Raw genomic sequence first — 21,914 nt, forward strand, 5'->3', positions numbered from 1 at the left:
GCTGGAGTTTGGCTTAGGCAGACTGTTATGTCGGTTTCCATGGAGAAAAACACTCGCTCTGCCAGACACTGAAGAGTACAAGAACGAAAGAAGCAAACTGAGAGAGAAGGGGAGCAAAAGAAAACGCAAGTGGGAAAAAAAGACAAAAGTCTGTCCAAGAATTTCTAGGGTGTGGAGACGGACAGGGTATCTTGCAGTATTGAAAGATGAATAATGTGCAGACGCACAGTCTCACGCACATTCTTTTTATTCGACACCCCCAAAATATGCTAATATGAAATGTTAATGAAACAAGATAAAAGGATAGGAAAGTTTCTATTCCTCCTCTTCCCTCCGCCGTTTCTCTTCTGCTCCTCTCACATGATGCATATGCTCTGCGTATGACACGCTATCTGTCTCTTTTATGAGGTGAGTTACAACTCGCTCCTGTCTGTCTTCATGAATGAGGGATGAGACCCATTAGCAGAGGCAGAAAGAGAGAGAAAAGGAGAGATAGAGCTCCGAGAGGGATGATTGATGCTTTGAGTATTATTCGACAGATTGAACTGAGGCAAAGGTCAACTTTTAAAGAGAGCAAGGCTCTAGAACCCAAGGCACTTTCATAATTACTGTGTGTTTTAGTGTGTGTGTGTAAGTAAGTGTGTGTGTGAGAAAGAGAGAGAGAGAGTCACTCGTCTCCTAGAGTAGGAAATTAGTTTTAGTGTGGGTTTTTTTTAATTTAAGGGGGATTTGGGAGGGGCGATATGAACATTTGGGCACATGTTTGGATGGAAGAGCTTTGTGATATATCAGATATTCATGCTATATAAGATTTGCTTGCCATCTAAAATTTAGCATTATTGTGTATATCATGACGATTTTCTAGTGACAGTCGAGTTCCAGAGGATTAAGACAGAGAGCATCTCTGATTTTTGGGGACTCTGAATAATTTGAGAGATGAGGAAAATTAATTGTTAATAAATCAATCCCTTGAAAAGGAATATTTGAACTGATGCATTTGCATGAAATGAATGAATTTATTGTAGAACTCTGATTCGACGATTCATTTAAATTGTGTTTTTTTATATATATAAAAATGTTTTATTAGAGATTATATGAAAGTAAAAAATTTTATAAATTAAAATTATTAAATACAATTTTTCCTTCCATATGTTTATGATGATTCTTCATTTGCAAGAAATAATATTTTTTAAATATATATTGCCCAGATGTACTAGATGGGTGGGTACAGATTGCTGATTTTGTAAGGGTGTCTTTTTTCTTTCTCAGTCAGTCTAAGCTTTCGTTCTGCCTCACCGAAGACTTTCGAAAGGCAGATTTACATTAAACAAATACGCAGACACGCAGATGTACAGTTGGAGACGCCTCTACTTCAGAGAGAGACTGAGAAAGAAAGAAAGACCTGTCTCTTTTTTCTGCTCGGGTTTGTGAATGAGGGAAAGGAATTTCCATCTTCGTGTCTGTACGTGCACGTCCGCTATCAGATTATCGTCTCAAGGCTCAGGTGTGCTCAGGAATGCAGCGGCCCTGCATTGGACTTGAGCAATGCCAACATGATCATGCCCACCTTTAGAGTCAGGTGCACACAAACAAACTCACAGCAGACAAGCTCACACACATCTACGAGGCTGGCACTCCCTTTAACTACACTGCTGGAGCAAACAGGGCACAAATCTCTTGACACACAGACATAAGCATGCACTGACGGCCGCTATTTGGTTGGCGGTGTGATGGGAATTGCTATAGTAACGTCAGTGGCACGGCAGAGCTGGCAGGATTCTGTCTGCACGGACGCATGGGAGAATTGCTCTCGTCTGGACCCTTATGTTTTGGTCAGTGGATTAAGATCACATCTTGGATAACGTTGCCATTTTTGGCTTTGCTTCGAAGTTTCGTCTAGTGCATGTTTGTGTGTGCGTGATAGTTTAGTCTGCAAAAGAGGTATGAAAAATATCTTCTTCAGATCAGTGGGGAGCCTTTGTTCTGTGTTTCTAAAGAAACATCGCTGAATCTAGCTTACCATTTTTAGCAAAACTGCTCTCATAACATTATAGTGGCAAAAACATTATTTATTTAGTCGTTATTTTCCTGGTCACACTAAAAGGTAAAATGCAAACGTAACAAAACCGCAGCCAATCAGAAGAAAATGTTTATATTTAAAGAACATTTAATTTAAAAAAACATTTTTTTTTTATTTTTTTACAAATTTTACATTGTTGTAGCACCTCTCTCCCCAGTCTGTCAATTACGTCACCTTCCGAAATGTGCAATGTGCTCTGATTGGTCGGTTGGACCAGTGCGTTTCGGAAAAGTCACACCCCTTACCATAACCGTTAGTTTCGACACAATACTAATGCAACTCAACCAAGCCTTGCCACTTTTTGGCGTATGCCTTGGGAATTATTTAAATGAGGAATATTGTGGCATGTATGTTCCCGGAAGAAAACTCAAGACTACAATCGAGGAGTTATGGAGAGTAATCAAATTGAATGGACTTTGCGCTTTGTAACTTTGAAAACGTAAAAAATTAATATACAGTTATGCGGATACAGATTTGACCAATGATATTTCATTATGGTTGGGGCTACCGAGCTCGATACCAAACAACTGACAAAACATCCTATTACTTTGTACATAAACTATTCGCATGCAAATAATGTCTTGTATTTTTATTATGTCATGTCTAGCCAGGACACGGATCAGCATATAAAGTGCTTCATAACTTTTCATCTAACTTCTTTGTGTATTTTTTTCCTTATTTTATCCACAGAATATTTCATGTATACGTAGCAATTCATGCAACTCCAGGCAAATGTAGCGATAAAAGATTCTTGCGCTTTTAAGCAGACTGTGTTCGGGGAATGCGCGTGTGGATGATGTGAATGAATAACTGAAATGTGTTTTCTGATAGGGGTGAGGACGAGGTCAGTGCTTCCTTATTCTGTGCCGTTACAGTGTCAGACAGACTTTCCTGCATTGACACATTCTTCAGTAAAATTGCTCTTTCTGCCACCGCTGATTGCACACACACACACACCCAAATACACACATACACGATGAGGAAAGCGAGATTGTTCTCGCTGAGGAAATAGTCATCTTCCTGTCTGCGCTAAACGGTTAGTGAGAAACGTGTGTCTTCAGAATTACGGTACAATGGCAGGTTTAATTGACCTGCTCATGGTTTGTCCTAGACATCATTTAATCAGGTCACACACTTGGGTGTCAAATGACTTGAGCTGCCATCATGTCTTTAATCGAAAAGATGTGCATGAGTAGTTATTACCAAACTAATAATGTCACTCTTAATCATGATGATTTGTTGTCAGTGTAAACACAACAATTGATTATTGGTGTCATAATTGTCAAAGATTTGTGCCTAGTTATAAAAACCAAGCCTGTCAAACCTGAAAAATAATGACAACTTTCTACCTGCTAAAAAGGATTTATGACTATGCAGCTTCCATTACATTTGCCTACATAAAAAAATGTACATTCACTGTCCATAACCTGTGTTAAACATGAGGTTAAACAAAACCACCCAGACTGAGATATTCTCTCTCTCTCTCTCTCTCTCTCTCTCTCTCTCTCTCTCTCTCTCTCTCTCTCTCTCTCTCTCTCTCTCTTTCAGTCTGTCTGAACATGTTTGCAGTAAATTGTCTCTCCCCTCCGGCTGTCACATAAAACCAATCCTTTTTAATTAAGACCAACTCCAGTGAGAAAAGTGCCAAGCTTTTTTCCCTTTCCTATTTTTTTATCTTTTTTTTACCACAACATCCTGTCTTTTTACCGCTCTCTTCTCTCCTCCTCCTCCCGCTTCTTTTTTTCATTGCTGTTATTTCTTTAACACCTCCCCTCATCAAGGAGGAGAGCATTAGTGTCTGTCTCTCACCCTTCATGTTTGTTTTGATACAGACCAGATGGAATCAGGATTTTCTGTGACCCCCGACCTACTCGGCGCTTGCTTTTGCTTTTTCTTTACATCTCTTCCTCCCCCCCCCCCCCCCCCCCCCCTCTACTTTTTTCTTTTTCTGTTTGCCAGATTGGGGTATGAATGGTAGCAATATGTCCTAATCAAAGCGAAGAGAATCCTCAATCATATCTGCCAATATTTCTAGTAATCACAGTTATGAAAAATAGGCAACTGTATATAGAAATATATGTTTAAAATATAAGCATTTATTTCCCTATATAAATATAAATTGAAAAATCACATCTATTAAAAAATGCATTTATATAAAAAAATGCAATCCATTTATTTGCTTTCTACAATAAATAAATGTGTGTGTGTGTGTGTATATATATATATATATATATATATATATATACACGTGTGTGTGTGTGTATGTATGGTGTTGACAATAAACAGAATAAAAAGAACATAATTTTTTTGTTAAATAAAATTCTCACACTAAAATAGCTAGTATGATTGATTTTAAAATTCCCTACCAAATCCACACCTTTAATTCTATTTACTTTTTATTATTTTATTTTATGCTTTTCGAAATTTTTTAATATATATTTTTGTTATCCAGAATTTTCTCGTTTACTTGTTGCTTGCTCAGGGCATCAAAACATTAAAGATATCATGGGAATCCAGGAGGACAGTTGAACTCCACATGCCCCCTCTGGCTTGCCCTGACCTGGCTTTGGCGAGCAGTTGTCCCCCTCTCCGCGTGCAGTTTATAGCGGCCTTGCTTTCTTCAGCCTGATTAGGGTTGGGGGGGGGGGGGCACAACAACCGGAATGATGGCTGTAAACTTCAGACTGTTTACGACTCAGGACTGGTCACTCACCTCTGAGTGAACCCACCTAAACAGAGAGAGAGAGCGCTCGACCCCAACTTCACCTCTGTTTTTTTACAGGCCCTGTTTTTTACAGCCCTCATAGGCCCTTTGCACTCATCCCTCACACCCCATAGTTGTTGTTCCCCCTCTCCTTTTACCACTCTATTTCAGTTTTCACTGTTTATCAGTTTAACACCTGGTCCTTCCATCAGCGCTGTGGTCACTGTGTTTTTAAGAAGAAGCCATCAGTAAACGGTCTGTTTCCTATGGATGCTTTAAAGGCACTGTCGTAAAACATAAGAGTGTTGCATTATCTCACTGTAAAAAAAAAGAAGATGTATCAAAAGGATGCCTCTTGCCCATCTTTGTCTTTTTTGGTTGTAAAAAAATGTAATTATATTTAAATCAAAACATGAATATAATATAATTATAATAAATTAAATGATATAGTAATAATTTGACCCTTTTTATACAGTGCATCAGTGTCAGTTTTAAAACAATGGGGCAATCAGAAGAAGCTGAGAGCAGGAAAAGTAGAATTTCTGATATTATCCATTATGATAAATGAAAATAAGCACCTGTATATAATGCACCCTAAAAAAAAAACTTCTTTAATTCAGGTTAAGTGTGAAAATGGGTCTGTTGTGCACGTGTGCGCATGTAAAGTCTCGAGTTGCAGGCCTTTAATGTGCTAAGTTAAGAGCAGCAGGTGCTGGTTTTGACTTTAACCTTATGACTCGAGCACACACATATGCACACGCTCAGAGTTGCCCGAGCTGCTATGGACACCAGCCAAGACACACACACACACACACACACACGCACACACAGCCACCCAAGTCTCATGTGTCCTGCCCTTGCTCTGGCTAGACTGATAATTGATTGCTGGTTAGAAGAGGGCCAAAGCGTGAACTCAGCAGTGAAGGACCAAGGCTGTCGCTAGCAGGGCCAAAGCTGGTGACAATTCTAGGGGCCCCTGGCCCCAACGATTTCAACCGAGGGGGCCTCCTCTCGGAAACCGATTTCCTCAGAGGGTGAACCAACCCACCGGGAACGCGATTTCAAGGTTGCACACAGCAGCAACTTGCACCGTGGCCCCGGATACCGAATATAAAAACACATCTGACTAGAACAAAACAGGCATTACAGACAAGAGTTGTTTGACAGAAGTAGGACAGGACATTTGGGCAACAGAGTCATTTTTTCCCATGCCCCCTTTTTTTCACCCTCCTCTTTCTCTCTTTCTGGCACACTTTCCAATCCTGCGTTCAGAGGAGAAAGGTCTCCTGCTCTGGGATGCTTATACTAGGTGGGCCACCTGCAGTTCTTTGTATTTCTGTGCATGTACGTGCAGAAATCCGGATACGACTAAGCTGATCAGTGCTCCATAACTGGCCCTTGTAGCACATGGTCAGAAAGAACTGGGTAATGTGTGCGTGCTTGTTTAGAATGAGGTGAACTATTATGGCAGTCGTCATTATATATCCATATATAATGCAAACCTTTGCACAAATGGGAAAAAAATTAAAATGTTTTAGTCCTATGGGTATTCGTAAGGAGCTGGATTATGGTTTTAAGATACTCATTTAAAAGTCTGTCTGTTTGGGTTGGGACGACTAATACGAGTGGATTATAATCCCATCTGTCCGTCACTGGATAACGTACCTCGCGGATTAAGAACCGAGCCGGCAACACACATGCAATTCACCCAGCACAGTGTGTTAGTCTGTTTTCCTCTAGGAATCAGTATACTATCTGGTGGGGATCTTTGGATTGGCCTGGTTTATGTCGACTCTTCTAACCCACACATCAAGTTAAAGATAGAATCAATGCCAACGACTTGTCTCGGATCAATTAGGATCGGTTTGTTTAGTGGGCAGAAACATTCTTTATTGATTTGTCACATACACCAGTACAGCTGCAGACACACCTCCACAGCTACAGACACACCTCCACAAAATGCTTCGGAAGAAAGGGAGCGAGATAGAAGGTTTAAATTTTTATGGGTCATAATAGAAAGACTTCATCCAAAATACTGTAATACATACACCAATTAAAATTAAATTAAAAATGTGTTTACCGAAGTGGAGAATAGCACTTCAACCGCTTTTTTGTTTATTTTGCTTAAAGTGATAGTTCATCCAAAAATGAAAATTCTGCCATCATTTACTCACCCTCATGTTTTTCCAAACCCTTAAGACTTTTAGTTTCGGAACACAAATGAAGATATTTTTAATTAAATCTGAGCGATTTCTGTCCCTACATTGACAGCTATGCAACTACCACTTATACGCTTCAAAAAGTTCATAAAGAGATCGTTAAATAAATCCATATGAATCAAGAGGTTTAGTCCAAATTTTCTGAAGAGACGCGATCACTTTATATGCATGAACAAATTGAATTTAGGCTTTATATATATTTGTTGTAAAACGATAAGCTTTCTTTTTCCTCACCGTCTACGGGAGGCCATTACTCCATTTCCACCCATGATGATGATGACGACCCATTTCCTCTCAGATAGGAAAGCTGTTTGTCCGGTCTGGGTCTGTCTGGACTGCCTGTGTGTGTGTGTGTGTGTGTGGACTGCTTTTGTAGCAGCCACCACCAGAATGTGGTGATATGAAGCCATGCTGAGAAAAATCCCTTTAGCATGGCTCTTTTACTGAGGATTTGTCTGTCTGTAGGAGAGAAGAACACGCCATGATTGTTAGTTAGGGATTTAGAGTTGTAATTTAAGCGCTTCCTTCCTTGATATGGTGATTTTGTTGAAAGGAGAGGTGTGTAGGCTTAGCTCTGCTAAAGCTTGTGTTAGCATGAAGATACAATACATTACTGCTGCGCTAAATGTTAACAAAGGCGGAAACCAAAAGCATGCGTGTGTGCGTGCAGTTATGCATGTGAGGCACAAAGCCAGAGAGCGAGGTCTGCATTAGTGGAGCACTGTCTGGGTCAGCTGTGATTGTGTTAGACTGGGGCCATGTACCATTCATTTGCCACAGTCTGGAGCCTGGCTGTAAATGAACCTGGCATTAACATGCTAAATCACCCTGGCCTGGTGGTGCCATCCGATTGGTCATTGTCTCCGCCCCCCTGTCCCGGTCAGCGTCCCACGTTCACACCACCTTGCGACCTCAATCCAGCACTTGTGGCCCATTGACCTCACAGAGAGCGGCAGTCCATCCTTTTTTCCCTGAGCACATTTATCCATACAGAGCATTCTCATTTACGCAACAAACATGTTAAATCAAGAAATCTTTTGTAACATAAATTTCTTTACTGTCTCTTTTGATCAATTTAATGTATCCTTGCTGAATTAAAAGTATTAATTTCTTTAAAAAAAAAAAATCCTAAACTTTTGAACAGTGTTGTATGTATAAATATAATATTTATACTATACTGTTTTGAATGGCAAAATCTGCTTAATGATTATTCAAAACTTTGTTTCACAAAAAAAATACATCAAACAGCACATGGTTGAGCAAACAATATCAGATTTTAGATTTTTTGGCATGAACTATTCCCTTAAAGGAAGGATACATCTGAATCTCGAGGCCTGGGAGTGAGGGACAAAATAGAAGGAAAGAGGGAGGGAGAAAAAGAAAGTAAAGTAGTCTTTGTTCTGTTATTCGGATACAGCGTTGCAGTTGCTGTGGAAGAGAGTGGAAAAAGAAGAACAGAATATTCTAGTGTATATCACAGCTGCAAAAGGGAGAGATTTGAGAAAGTTATAGTTAGCAATGGTCATCTCTCTCTCTCTCTCTCTCTCTCTCTCTCTCTCTCTCTCTCTCTCTCTCTCTCTCTCTCTCTCTCTCTCTCTCTCTCTCTCTCTCTCTCTCTCTCTCTAACAGCTGTACTTTCCACCAGTAAAGTCATCTCTTCTTTTTCCAACCGTGTTGAGGAGACTGCTGGGTGCTGGGCAGTTGTGTGGCGGCTATATTCAGGCCTGCTGTTAATAGCTCCCTCTCTATTTCAGTCTCTCCTTCCTGCCGCTGCGGAACAAGAGCGCTCCAGCTAATTAAAACCGGCTCACACCCCTGAGCCGCATCCCGTATGTGTGGCGCTCAGGTCCGGGTGGGTCAGCATCAGGAACAGGGGCCATGCATTGTCCCCAGCATTCCCTGGTGGTCACCTATTTTCCATATCGGTCCCAGGTATCCATAACACTTCCGAATGCTTTCATGACTCTCAGCCAGTTATGACCGACGTGTCCCTGTGTGTTCCGACTAGACGGCGCATGCTGGGAAGGACACAGCACGCACATGTACAAATTGCCACGGGAGGTGGGGTCGTTCAAGTTCGTCCTGTTGTGTGTCATCCCCTATTTAAGCTATTTTTAACGGCCCCCTTCCGAATTATTTCTTTATTAATAACGCAATTGTTTCTACGGGCCACAAGCCGGAAACATGGGGCCATTTATTTGTTTTATTTGATTTGGTGTTTACCCGAATATGATGTAAACGGACCATTGATTTCTTGATTTCTCTTCAACAATTCTTGTTGACTGCAAGTATTATGGATATACAGTATGGGACAACAGGGAAAATGGAGCATTACGAAACAGATGGGGAGATAGACGGCTGCTCAACTGCTGTTTTTCATATTTCTTGTACTTCCTGCTTATAGGAAATGACTAATCACAAATGAGAGTTAAAAAGATTGCTTGTCTCTCAGCGTTCTGTAAAATGTACTGAATTTTAAAGAGAGAAGATTCAAAAATGTATTCTAGTGGAGACTAACTTCATCATACACTACCCTTCAAAAGTTAAGTGTTGGTAAGATTTTGTAATGTTTTTGATAGAAGTCTCTTATGCTCAACAAGGCTGCATTTATTTGATCAAAAATACAGTAAAAAAAGTGATACTGTGAAATATTTAGTAATATTAGTAATAGTATTATTACTCACCCCAAACTTTTGAACAGTTGTGTATGCTATGTTAGCGTTGCATTAGCATTGCTGCTAAAACATGTCTGTAAGTGATTTGTTTTGAAATACCTCTTATAAAATGTCCAGACAGATGAAATTAGTGTCTTGAGGAATCGTATCTGTCTCTGTTATTATCACTGTAAGCTCTGGAAACGAAAAAGACAAGCTAACCTTAGCGAAAAAAAAAAAAAAATTGCCTCAAAATTATCATCAGAAATGCAGTCTGCTTGTTTCTGTGTAGGCTTGCTAACAAATATTTGGCTGTGATATGTTTTTAAGTCAGGGTTTGTTGAGAAAGTGTGGTTAAAGTTAGCAGAATGATGGAAAATAGCATAACGACTAAAATAGTGTCTTTTCAAATCAACGGTTGAGATGTTTCAGGCCTCTCGGACTGAAAAAAAAGAGTGACAGAGAAGAGTAGAGAAAGTGACAGAGAATAGTGGGGCTAGCTACAATAATAAATGGATTACCAAGTCAAAAAGACGACCCACACACATTCTTGTCTGAACTGGCTCAGCATCAGTCATTGCCAAACACACTCATCCTCATCTTCTGAATCAATCACTCTTTCATTTCTCTTCTCATCTTTTGTTTCCCTTACATTTCTTTCAAGAGTTTGCGACCTCTGCAGCTCCCTGAATGAGTGTGTGTATATGTTTCCTATTCTGTGCGAGTGTGTGTTTGTTTTGGCGCTTCTTTCGGGTCCGTCACATGTAGAGACATGTGTGTTTGACTCTGCAGAGACTACCGAAATACCTCGCAGTGTTCCACTGCCCCCCAAGTAATACTGAGCACCAATGTGTGTGTGAGCCCCCCGTCCCATGCAAGCCATCTGTCTGGAAACAGGACATGCCTGCACACACATACAGATTCACACACACATGCACACTAATCCGCAGTCATTGATATGTGTCCGTACTGGAACTAAATAACTAGTCATCTTGTGAGTTTGACTGGATTTTTTCTTTTCTTTTCTTTTGATATCGGGACACAAGATTACCAGCCTAATTATACAGGGACCGATTAGTTGACTAGTCATTCATAAAACCCACCAAGAAGTCGATTTTGAAAATATGTCATTTTGATCGTTGCCCAGCCTAACCTGCTCCCGCTCTCTTTCTCTTTCTCTTTCTGTCTATCTTTGCTCCCCTTCATATGAGGAATGGGAGAAATCTCTCTCTCTGACTCTTTCTATCTCGCTATGGTTGACTTTATGAGGTCATAAACGCTGGAATTTTTTGGTGAGGCTCTCTGAATATTTTTATGAGCACACTCACGACGGCGGCTCCTTTGACAGCGCTGAAAGGCAGTCATTAAAAAGAGAGCGAGAAAAGAAGGCAGAAGGGAAAAAACGAGTCCTGGCTGAAAGAGGCTTCTCTCCTGAGGGGGTTTAAACTGTCACTGCGTTTGAACTTTGCTAGAAACGACTGCCATCTGCAAGCCGAAAAGCAAGTTCACTACTGTCTCACACTCCGAGGAAAGTTTATAATCACTCGATTTATTGGTGACAAAATCAGAATTGTCAAACAGTTCCATTTTTAGTTAGTATTAGTATAGGTTGCGATTTAGCCAGGGCTTATTGTTCGATTTATTTATTTTTTTGATCTGTGTGTTATTATCATCCTTATTAATATAATATATTATAATCTTATAATCAATATAATATAATATAATCATATATAATAATTATAATATAATATAATCTTATATACACATTAAAATATAATATAATATTTTAAATGTTTATTATCAATAGATTAAGCCATCAATCAGTGGGTTTATCATCCATAATAAAAAATATTTATTTATAATTAAAATATAAAAAATATGTGTATATTTTTAGAGTCATTGAACGAAAAAATACAATTGTACATTTGAAATATCATTGTAACCACTGCTTTTTAATAAAATCAACAACAGACAAAACCAAATAGATTTATGAAATTATTATATTGGTTATCGCCTCTCAATCAAAAAAAAAATCTGATTGTAACAAGAGATTAGAGATCTGGCTATTAGTAGACATGAGGTAAGACATGATAGAAGAAAGCAACATACATACACTGATAGATCAATAAGCTTCCATTAGGGTCCGGCCTCAGCAATTTCAACAACTTTTGAAAAACATTGAAATGTGATTATCTTGCTCTTAGATGCTTTTAACTTTGAGAGTAAATGAGTCATAGATTTATGCCTCTCTCTGGATTCCTCTGTTTCCTCCCCTCGTCTGCATGCACCAGAGGGCTCTCTCTCTCTCTCTCTCTCTCTCTCTCTCTCTCTCTCTCTCTCTCTCTCTCTCTCTCTCTCTCTCTCTCTCTCTCTCTCCATCCTCCTTTATCTATATATATTTCACTCTCTTTCTACTGCTGTACGGTTGCATTGGCAGCTTCTCATTTTGAATAGTTTGTTTTGTAGATTGGAATGTTGGATTTGTTTTAGAATACAATGAGATGTGTGATGATGACAGTCATGAAAAAAGCAGGACTTGAACCGTCTTCTCTGAACTACGGATTTGCCCCCTATGTGTCCGAAGGGAACAGGGTCTACTGCGTTCCCACACAAACCGTTGCCAAAGCAAATTTGGAGAGGAAGTGGAACCCTATCCCTCCTCTCTGGTGTGACCAAGTTTAGAAAACACCAGGTTTGTGTGTGTGTGTGTGTGTGTGTGTGTTTCTAGTTGAATATGCAAGCAAGCAGCTGCACAGAACGACTCACTTTTGATGTGGTTTGGTGTGTGTGGCGGTGTTTGTGTGCTGCTCTGTGGTGTTGAGTTTGGAAATGGAGTCCGTGCTGGACCCTGCTTGTGCAATTGCTGGAGATGGTCCTTATTTAGTTGCTTTGCCTTATTGTGGTGCACAGTGTTGTGCGGCCTTGTTATGTCTGGAGCCACTGGACTCTTCCTGGAAGTCCAACCTCAAGATACACAACACAGACACTAATGACAGGCCTGGGTCCTCTGCTGAGACCTCTGTCCGACAATGTACAGCGATAGACTTCTAACCACCATGCAATCTGAGTGCTAAAAATAGCCAAGACGTGATATGTATACCAGAAGTCTCCCAAAAAATAATGTATAAATCATTTCTACTACAAATATGTTAAAAATAAATGAATAATATAAATAATCATCTTTTATTCATATATTTTGTATTATTTATATTACCAATTATTAATAATACTATTATATTAATTATGAATCATTAAATACATAATTTTATTTAGGTAGTTTAAAAAAAATACATATTAAAAAGTATATATGTTATCTCTTTGATAGTCTTACGCATGCTTTTTATGACTTGCATGCTTATTTTGTGTTATGTTTAATTATGAAACATTTGTTTTATTTAAGTATTGTTTATATGCTATTACAGTACTTTTTAATATTTTGATTTAGCTTATATTTTTAATTCTTTTTAGTTCAAGTTTTTGCAATTTTGTTTCTGTCACACTTATTTTTTATATTTTTAAATAGCTTTAATACATTTTTATCAGTTTTAGTTTTAGCAATTTCAGTACTTTTAACTCATTTCAGTTTGTTGCCAATTAAACATTTCAATATTCAATATCATATATACATATACATTTTATTTAATTAATAATTAGCTAATAATTTCAATTTGTAATAGTTTTTTCTAACAATAACAACACTCTCATAATTTCCACTTCCCCATTCCTATTTGAAACTGAATTCTGTGTGAAGGCTTTGTGGATTGAATCCACAGGTAAGCAAACACGCTTAAACGCAATCAAGTGTCTCACAGAAGTCTCACACCAAACATCTGATAGTCTGGGAAAGTGAGACATCTGTATGTGTGTTGGCATAGTTAGGGAGGTGTTTCGTCTAGCAGTGTTGTGTACAGATTCTCATTTCTAACTGGCCCAGAGTTCAGATCTACGACTCATTTCACAGTTTCACTTTACACCTCTACCTCCCCAAAACAACACGTGTTCACCACCAATCGAACCATTTTCCTTTAGGAAGAACCTTGAATTACATGACAGGAACTGTATACCCCAAATAATTCATACATACGTCGTTGTTGCAAAGAAAGTTCATGCCTAGAATTGTCCATCTAACTTAAGTTAAATGTGAGATATCACTCTTTTATCACTGACTTATAAACAACGTAATGCAACATCGAGGACCATGTATATCATGTTCAGTCTGACACCTGTACGCTTAAGGTTTCTGTGGTCACTGCCTAGTGAGAAATATGACAACCCGTTTTGAAGACTGCAAGAGATGCAGGGAGAGAGGGAGAGCTGCGCTCTGTTAGTTTTACAGGAAGTTCCTCCCTTCCGGCTGAGGCCTGTAGCTTCGCTCAAGGGGGAGGCCATGTTCAGGTCAGAGAGAGGGTGGAGTATCGCGCACACACAAACAGAAAACTGGTTCACACTTGCGTGGATGCACAAGCTTCTAAGAAAACATCTCATTGTCTTAACCTGTCTCACAGTTAAATAGAAACATTCATCAATCAAACCTGTCTGTGGATACCAGCAGAACTTCTCAGACACAAGAACAAAACACGGCACGGTAGTCACAACATTTGCGATTTGAATCCACTTAATCATTAGCAGATATTTACGACTCTACATTCTGATTGGATGAGCAGTCTTAACACTATTATTATATATAAGTATTAATATTATTAATAATGATATTTTATTATATGTTTGGCATTAAAATGCCCTTAACCTGTGGTAAAATCACATTTATTTCAAGGCAATATCACAGGGACCCTAGGAAGATGTTTACATTGCCAGCGACACATCAGGAAGTGTCTGTAAGTTACGTTTGTTTGGAACGCGGTTGCTTGTTTAGGAGGGAAATCCTGCAATCTGTGTCAAAGGAAACACAGGACTAGACAGGGAGGGGTGGCATTGTGAGGATGACGAGACAGGAGAGGTGATTTAGCAACTCAGTTAGCTAGTTCAGTAGACTAATTGTGTGTAATGTAGCAAGAAGTGAACGTTCGTATGGGTGTTTAGCCCTTCCTAACACATTTCCTTTGTCATCCCTCAAGCAAGCAACAAAAAACCTTCGAGCAAAAACCTTTCTTTCATTCTCACACATGTACAAGGCAGAGTGTGTGTGTGTGTATGTGTGTGTGTGTCTGTGTGCGCGCGTGCGTGCGTGCGTGCGTGTGTGTGTGTGTCACCCCACCCTTCCTCAGACACCTGCAGTTTTAAACCACATTGCAGAAACTTTTCCATCCCGTGTACTCCTGTTTTTAGAGTGTGTGGGTCATAGTTAGTCAAGTTGAAGGCGTATTTGCACTGTCTTCCATATCAAAGATAGCATGGTGAAAGCATAGTGTGAGATTCCTTAGAAAGACGAAATAGAGATAATGTATTTGTGTATTTTTTCAGAGCTGACCTCACATCTAAGTACGCCTCTCACATGCTGTTGCATCCTTCTTCCTATCAAGAGGTGTGATTTCCTGTCTGCATGTCTCACAGTGCTTTGGATGTCTGTCTGTAGCATGCTTCTGTCACATTTAACACAAACACACACAAGCTAAAATTCTGCAAGGGTTGGTGCCATTTTCGTACCCTTAAACACATTGTTTGATATGAGAATGGAAGCTGGGGAACAGTTAAAAAGGGCGGGGGGCATTGAAACGAGGTCCCTTTGCCACCTATCAGATGAAGGAATGAGGACGCAACGACTGTGAAAACGACAGACTGATAGACGAAGACTCTGATATACAAAGTCAGAAAATAGAAGCAATACTGGCCCTGTTTCAAATGCTGTCCTCTTCAAGTCCACACTTTAGTGAGATTGTGGTCCGCTATTAAATTTTAATCTTGGCTTCTCTTTTTCATCTGTTTGTCCCGTCTTCTCAACTCCCGATGTGTTCCAGAGCGGTTCGCCCTGCAGGCCGTCTAATCAAGCCCAGAGAGAGAGAATGATCTGAGTGAAGTGACCCAACAGGCTGTCCAGTCAGTGTCAGAGTGCTGGTGTGGGCTGATGTGCTTTAGAGAAGACAGAAGGATGTTGTTTATTGGTCATTTCCTCTCTCCTGCAGTGTGGCCTGACTATGGTCATCTGACTGTCTGCAGTTGGCATGTTCTTATAAGTGTGCTTAATAGAGTATAGAATACTGTTAATTCATTCATTACAATAGGGGTTTTGTGGCACAAGTGGGGATGCACTATATTTTGTTATTGCATTTTATTGTTATTGGTCAATATTGAGAATTTAGTACATCTTAAAATACATTACAATGTTGTGATGCCTAAATTCACTTGTAGCATTTGAAACAATTCAGTTCAGTTTTTCATTATTTGATTTTTGATCTCATTCTCTGGCTCCGTCTGGAGTATTTCTCGTTTGTAATCCCTCTATGTTAGAGATGCACAAGGATGACGATCTCTCCGTTTTCCTATAGCCAAGATTAGGGAAGATCTCCCAGATTTGGTGACTTTATGTCAGAGGTCTGATCCACGAATAAACACAGGCACGTGGCAAGTGACTGCTTTCGAGGTCAAATAATCACGCTCTGCAGCTGGAAAATCACCACGCCCAAGCAGACCGGCCTGCCGAATGAGGTCATGCGTGATGCAATCGTTCATGTATGCAAACAGTGCTGGGCCATCAGCGCCTTCTTTTGCGTTAATGACTCTTTTTTATGCAGTAATTGACTCCTCCACTCCTCCATTCAAAAACACAATATTTTGCATTTCTGACTGCAAGAAAGGAGACTTTAACATGGCGCTCTCTCAGCGTATGATTGGCTAACTGTGTAAATCCTGCCAGACACCGTGCAACCCAGTTGGAAGCATCTTACCCAGAAGCCTCTGCTGCTGAGGCCAGTTAGGGCACTAGGCCGGGATGCTGCAGATTGTCAGTTAAGATTCTCTCGTTCCCACTAGGAGCCCTGCTCGAAAATAGCTCTCACAGGCTCTCGAAATCCACCAGACAAAGTTGGCGCAGATTTATAGCCGGAGGCTGATACCGCTTGTCCAGTCGCTCTGCATTATTTTAGCATTTAAATGTCTGCGGCTCGTGTTAATAAGCGGGAAATGTGTGGGTGGTGCACACCGCAGGTTTTCTGGAGTAAATGAGAGTGTAGAAAAGGAAGGTCAGTGTATTTTAGGGATTATACTGCAGTCAGTGAGGAATCCAGCGGGAATGAGGTCATCGCACAAACAGTGACAAAACTAAACAAATACTGCTTTGACGTGTATTTGCACTCGCGTGTTCACGTGGCAACATAAAAGCAGATGGTTCTGTCAGTCTATTAAGCATCTAAGCAATACAAAGGACCTTTTTCCTTCCGACAAACACACACACACACACACACACACATACAGTCTAGCATAGTGTGAACACACATATTACTACATTTAATGTTCGCCGTTTTAGTCCTTTGATACTTTCCTATTGCACCTGTCTCTTGCAGTTCACAATTCTGTCTGAGGCGATAGACACCCTCTAGTGCGGCTCTCGTTTAATGTGGCCGACTGCTTGCATCGATCCTACTATTGCTGTACTGTAGTTTTTTCGAGGGCTGTAGGGCATCAGAATGCCTGACTAGGCAATACAATGCACACTGAACCGAATGCAGAAACATGAAATGTTGCAAATCAGACTGATGATGAGTTCATTTTTCTTTATTGAGCAACACTCATCATTTCTCTCTCTTCGGCTTTCTTTTTCTCCCTCTCTAGGCTTCTGATCCCATTCCTGCCAAGAAGTCCAAACACGATGACTTTCCAGCACAGTCGCCCTCAGGAGACAAAGACAAGCAACCCGATTGGCTACGATCCCTCTCTGCATCAGCCAATAAGGTTACAAGGCTTTTTTTTCTGTTAGTGGATACATGTGTTTAATTGTATGAGAGTACAAATTTCAGATAGTTATATATTTATCTATGTCTATATGTTGATTATACACCAGCCTGTTTACGAAACTTGGCCATTCCTGAAAAGATTTTTGGAGCCAAGCAACCGCTTTCTTGCCACAGAGAATCAGATTCTTCTGAAACAAGATCTCAACCCAAAATAACTGATGTTCTTTTGTAAAAAATCAATTCTCCTAAAATGAAGAGAGCCTGCAAATAGGCTAGCACAGTTCTCCGATTTCAAGCAGACACAGTGACCTCGGTGTACTTGCTTGTTTTATCTGTCTCTCTCACTTTCTCAGTTAAATTTGAGAGATTTTTAGCAAGCATTTCTTAAATAATGTTTTCCATGCTAAACTTGCAGGTTGTCCCTATTCTCTGCTTCATGTCTGAATGCATTTTGATTTGTGTTCTCTACTGTGAAAACTTTTAAGTAACACAACCGACATCTATGATCTTCTCTCTGTCATGCTGCAGGGGCTCAACTGCATCCAGCCCAGACAGAGACCGTCTGCCTTCAGGCCATGGTCTCCAAACATCTCTGTTGGCGATAAGGAGGGAGCCGGCAGACCTGCTAACATGTTACGTGACAGGTAAACAATGACAACAAATATTGGCACTCTAAAATAATTGATTCTGATTGGTCAATACTCATTGCAGAGTAGAATCATATCAGTTCAGTTGTTTTGTATTGGTTTGTTCAGACGGCAAATGTAAATGAACCAGTTCAACAAAATCATTTTAGTTTTGCTGCAATGCAAAAACATCTGCTCAAATAGATTTGTTGTTAGAAGTGAAATCTGCATCGTTATAATTTAAATGATTTTGCAACCATCATTTTATTAAAGATGATAAAGTGCATAAAAGATTGTAACAGTAACTTTAAGAAAGGGTGTGCATATATGTTTACTTGTTGGAAACCAGCATAAAACCAGCATGTAAGTCATGCTTGGCTGCGGTTTTTCTAAAGTAATTCAGCAAAAGATTTGGATCTTCTGACAATGATGCAAGCTTGTTGGCTGTTAATTGCTTAGATATATGTGGTTTTAACTTTACATCATAACTAGAGAGGGTTTGGGTGAGTCACCATGTCGAGCCCAGATCAGTTTCTCTGAAACCATTCGCAACAGTCGTTGTTCTCTCCCCACCCTTCTTTTGTGGGTTGCAGAGATGCTTTTTTTTCCTGTCAACCTGCCATTTGGTTTAGATTATTCACTTCTACCCATACTCTTTAAGATGATGTTAGGTAACACCATTGCACAAGCAGCAGTCTGCACTGCTGTTACTTCAGTCTGTGAACTGTTACTAAAAATGAGCATCTCTGCATGCGTAGTCTGCTTACTCACTCCAAATCCTTTTCCGCAGCTTCTACAACTACAAGAGCCTGGAGAGTGCTGTGGCCCCCAATGTTGCTCTGACGCCCCTCCAGAAAGGAGGACAGGCCTCTCCTTCTGCCCCCAGCAGCTCACACCCACATGGGGCAGAAAGCGAAGGCGCCAGCCGTGGGAGGAAGAGGAGGCTGACGGGTGAGACCCACCCCAGCCCACAACCCTGCCCCTCGGCCACTGCCAGCAAGCCTCTGCCACCCTCTCCGGAGGAGCGAGACTCGGACGTGGAGGTGGAAGTGGAGAGCCGTGAGGAATGTGAGTACAGTCGCACCCTTTCACTGTTGCTCAGGAAAGGAATGTTCCAGGTTCAAAGCAAGTTATGTATAAGTATAAAATATATATATATATATATATATATATATTAGTGCTGTCAAACGATTAAAATATTTAATCGCGATTAATCGCATTAATGCCATAGTTAACTCGCGATTAATCGCACATTTTTATCTATTCTAAATGTCCCTTGATTTCTATTTGTCTCATTATTTTTTCTAATTTTAATGCTCTTATCAACATGGAAAAGTGGATCAGCAGTAAGTTTGTTCTTAGCTGTGGTATCCATGTGCTTCTGTCTGAAGTCATCCATTGTAGAGCTTAGATCGGGCCCAAAAAAATCAAGCCCGACCCGAGCCCGTGCGCATTGTGTCCGAGCCCGGCCCGACACATAAACTGTAATTATGAGCCCAAGCCCGATTTAAACCCGTCAATTTTTTTCATACGTGGGTCGTTATAACTGACGTTCTCAACTATTTTCTATGTTACTTTCTCCCGCCCGCAACATTTTTGTCCCGCTCCCGCCCGCAAATACACTCTTTTTTTGTAGGCTACCTCCAAATACTTTCGCCTACGTGTCGCCACCATACACATCAGCATAAATGCTCCTGATAAATTATTTGTTATTAAAGCATTAACACACAAACCACTGTTATAACATAAAAGCAAGCAGGCTACTGAGTGCATGGTTTGGCATGACTGAATGCGCGCAAAGTGCGCTCCCTTAATAATTCCTAAAAAGCTGACAGTTCATCGCAATCTCACACATCTGTTATTATCAGTGAAGCTGACTGCACAATGCATCTTTCATAATATATACACTTTGTTTGTTATAATTTGAGGATTTGCCAGCTTACAGAATTCAGCACTGAACAAAAAGTCTGTTTTGAGCGGTGAGGGGAGTCTATTTTAAATGCTTCTTCATATGTCTGTGATTCGCTACATCCCTCAACGCTGCAAACATGTTATAAAAAGAAACTCTGGCCTGTAAATCGTTTCTATTTTGTTTTAGTTGTTCTTGTTGCTTTTCTGCAACATATGAATAAAAATGTATTAGTTTTTATGTTTTATTCATAGATATTTCTAGTTTGCGGGAGTCCCGCGAATCGTTTTATTCTCCCGTATCCGCACACAGAGTGAGTGCATTACCGCTCGAGCCCGCCCTCGCACTCGGCCATCAAATCTAGTCCCGCGCCGCACTCTACTGCGTTGAGAGTGCACGTCTCTAGATCGGCGTCTCGCGCTCGCGCCATCCACTCAAAACGTACCGTTAGCCTACTACTCTTTGGCCGGCGCGCAAGCCCAAACAAGTACGTGCGGCGTGCCTGTTGTTTTGTTTCCGGTCTAGCTATCCGGTGTGATGTTGTTTGCTAGGCCAAAAAGAGCGTTAATCTCGCGATAAAAAAATTGACGCCGTTAAAATGTGTTTGCGTTAACGCCGTTAATAACGCGTTTAACGCACAGCACTAATATATATATATATAGGTCTTTCTCAAAAAATTAGCATATTGAGATAAAGTTCATTATTTTCCATAATGTAATGATAAAAGTTAAACTTTCATATATTTTAGATTCATTGCACACCAGCTAAAATATTTCAGCTCTTTTATTGTTTTAATACTGATGATTTTGGCATACAGCTCATGAAAACCCAAAATTCCTATCTCAAAAAATTAGCATATCATGAAAAGGTTCTCTAAACGAGCTATTAACCTAATCATCTGAATCAACTAATTAACTCTAAACACCTGCAAAAGATTCCTGAGGCTTTTAAAAACTCCCAGCCTGTTTCATTAAAACCGCAATCATGGGTAAGACTGCCGACCTGACTGCTGTCCAGAAGGCCATCACTGACACCCTCAAGCAAGAGGGTAAGACACAGAAAGAAATTTCTGAACAAATAGGCTGTTCCCAGAGTGCTGTATCAAGGCACCTCAGTGGGAAGTCTGTGGGAAGGAAAAAGTGTGGCAAAAAACGCTGCACAACGAGAAGAGGTGACCGGACCCTGAGGAAGATTGTGAAGAAGGACCGATTCCAGACCTTGAGGGACCTGCGGAAGCAGTGGACTGAGTCTGGAGTAGAAACATCCAGGGCCACCGTGCACAGGCGTGTGCAGGAAATGGGCTAAAGGTGCCGCATTCCCCAGGTCAAGCCACTTTTTAACCAGAAACAGCGGCAGAAGCGCCTGACCTGGGCTACAGATAAGCAGCACTGGAGTACCCACAGTCAGTGATGATCTGGGGTGCCATGTCAGCTGCTGGTGTTGGTCCACTGTGTTTTATCAAGGGCAGGGTCAATGCAGCTAGCTATCAGGAGATTTTGGAGCACTTCATGCTTCCATCTGCTGAAAAGCTTTATGGAGATGAAGATTTCATTTTTCAGCACGACCTGGCACCTGCTTACAGTGCCAAAACCACTGGTAAATGGTTTACTGACCATGGTATTACTGTGCTCAATTGGCCTGCCAACTCTCCTGACCTGAACCCCATAGAGAATCTGTGGTATATTGTGAAGAGAAAGTTGAGAGACGCAAGACCCAACACTCTGGATGAGCTTAAGGCCGCTATCGAAGCATCCTGGGCCTCCATAAAACCTCAGCAGTGCCACAGGCTGATTGCCTCCATGCCACGCCGCAATTTCTTTCTGTGTCTTACCCTCTTGCTTGAGGGTGTCAATGATGGCCTTCTGGACAGCAGTC

The 21,914-nt window shown here is 40.5% G+C and overlaps 1 protein-coding gene across 1 annotated transcript in view; it reads left to right on the top strand.

Moving 5' to 3' along the window:
* Nucleotides 1–21,914, top strand: part of skia (v-ski avian sarcoma viral oncogene homolog a) — a 68,543-nt gene that overhangs the window by 38,428 nt on the left and 8,201 nt on the right. Inside the window, exons 2-4 of the mRNA XM_077222816.1 lie at nucleotides 17,383–17,502; nucleotides 18,033–18,148; nucleotides 18,921–19,198. Coding sequence (XP_077078931.1) covers nucleotides 17,383–17,502; nucleotides 18,033–18,148; nucleotides 18,921–19,198 — 514 coding nt within the window. The remainder of the gene's footprint in view (nucleotides 1–17,382; nucleotides 17,503–18,032; nucleotides 18,149–18,920; nucleotides 19,199–21,914) is intronic.

Source organism: Siphateles boraxobius, unplaced genomic scaffold (genome assembly GCF_051911475.1).
Source record: "Siphateles boraxobius isolate OS27281-9 unplaced genomic scaffold, OSU_SipBor_1 9, whole genome shotgun sequence".
Classification (NCBI taxonomy): Eukaryota; Metazoa; Chordata; class Actinopteri; order Cypriniformes; family Leuciscidae; genus Siphateles; species Siphateles boraxobius.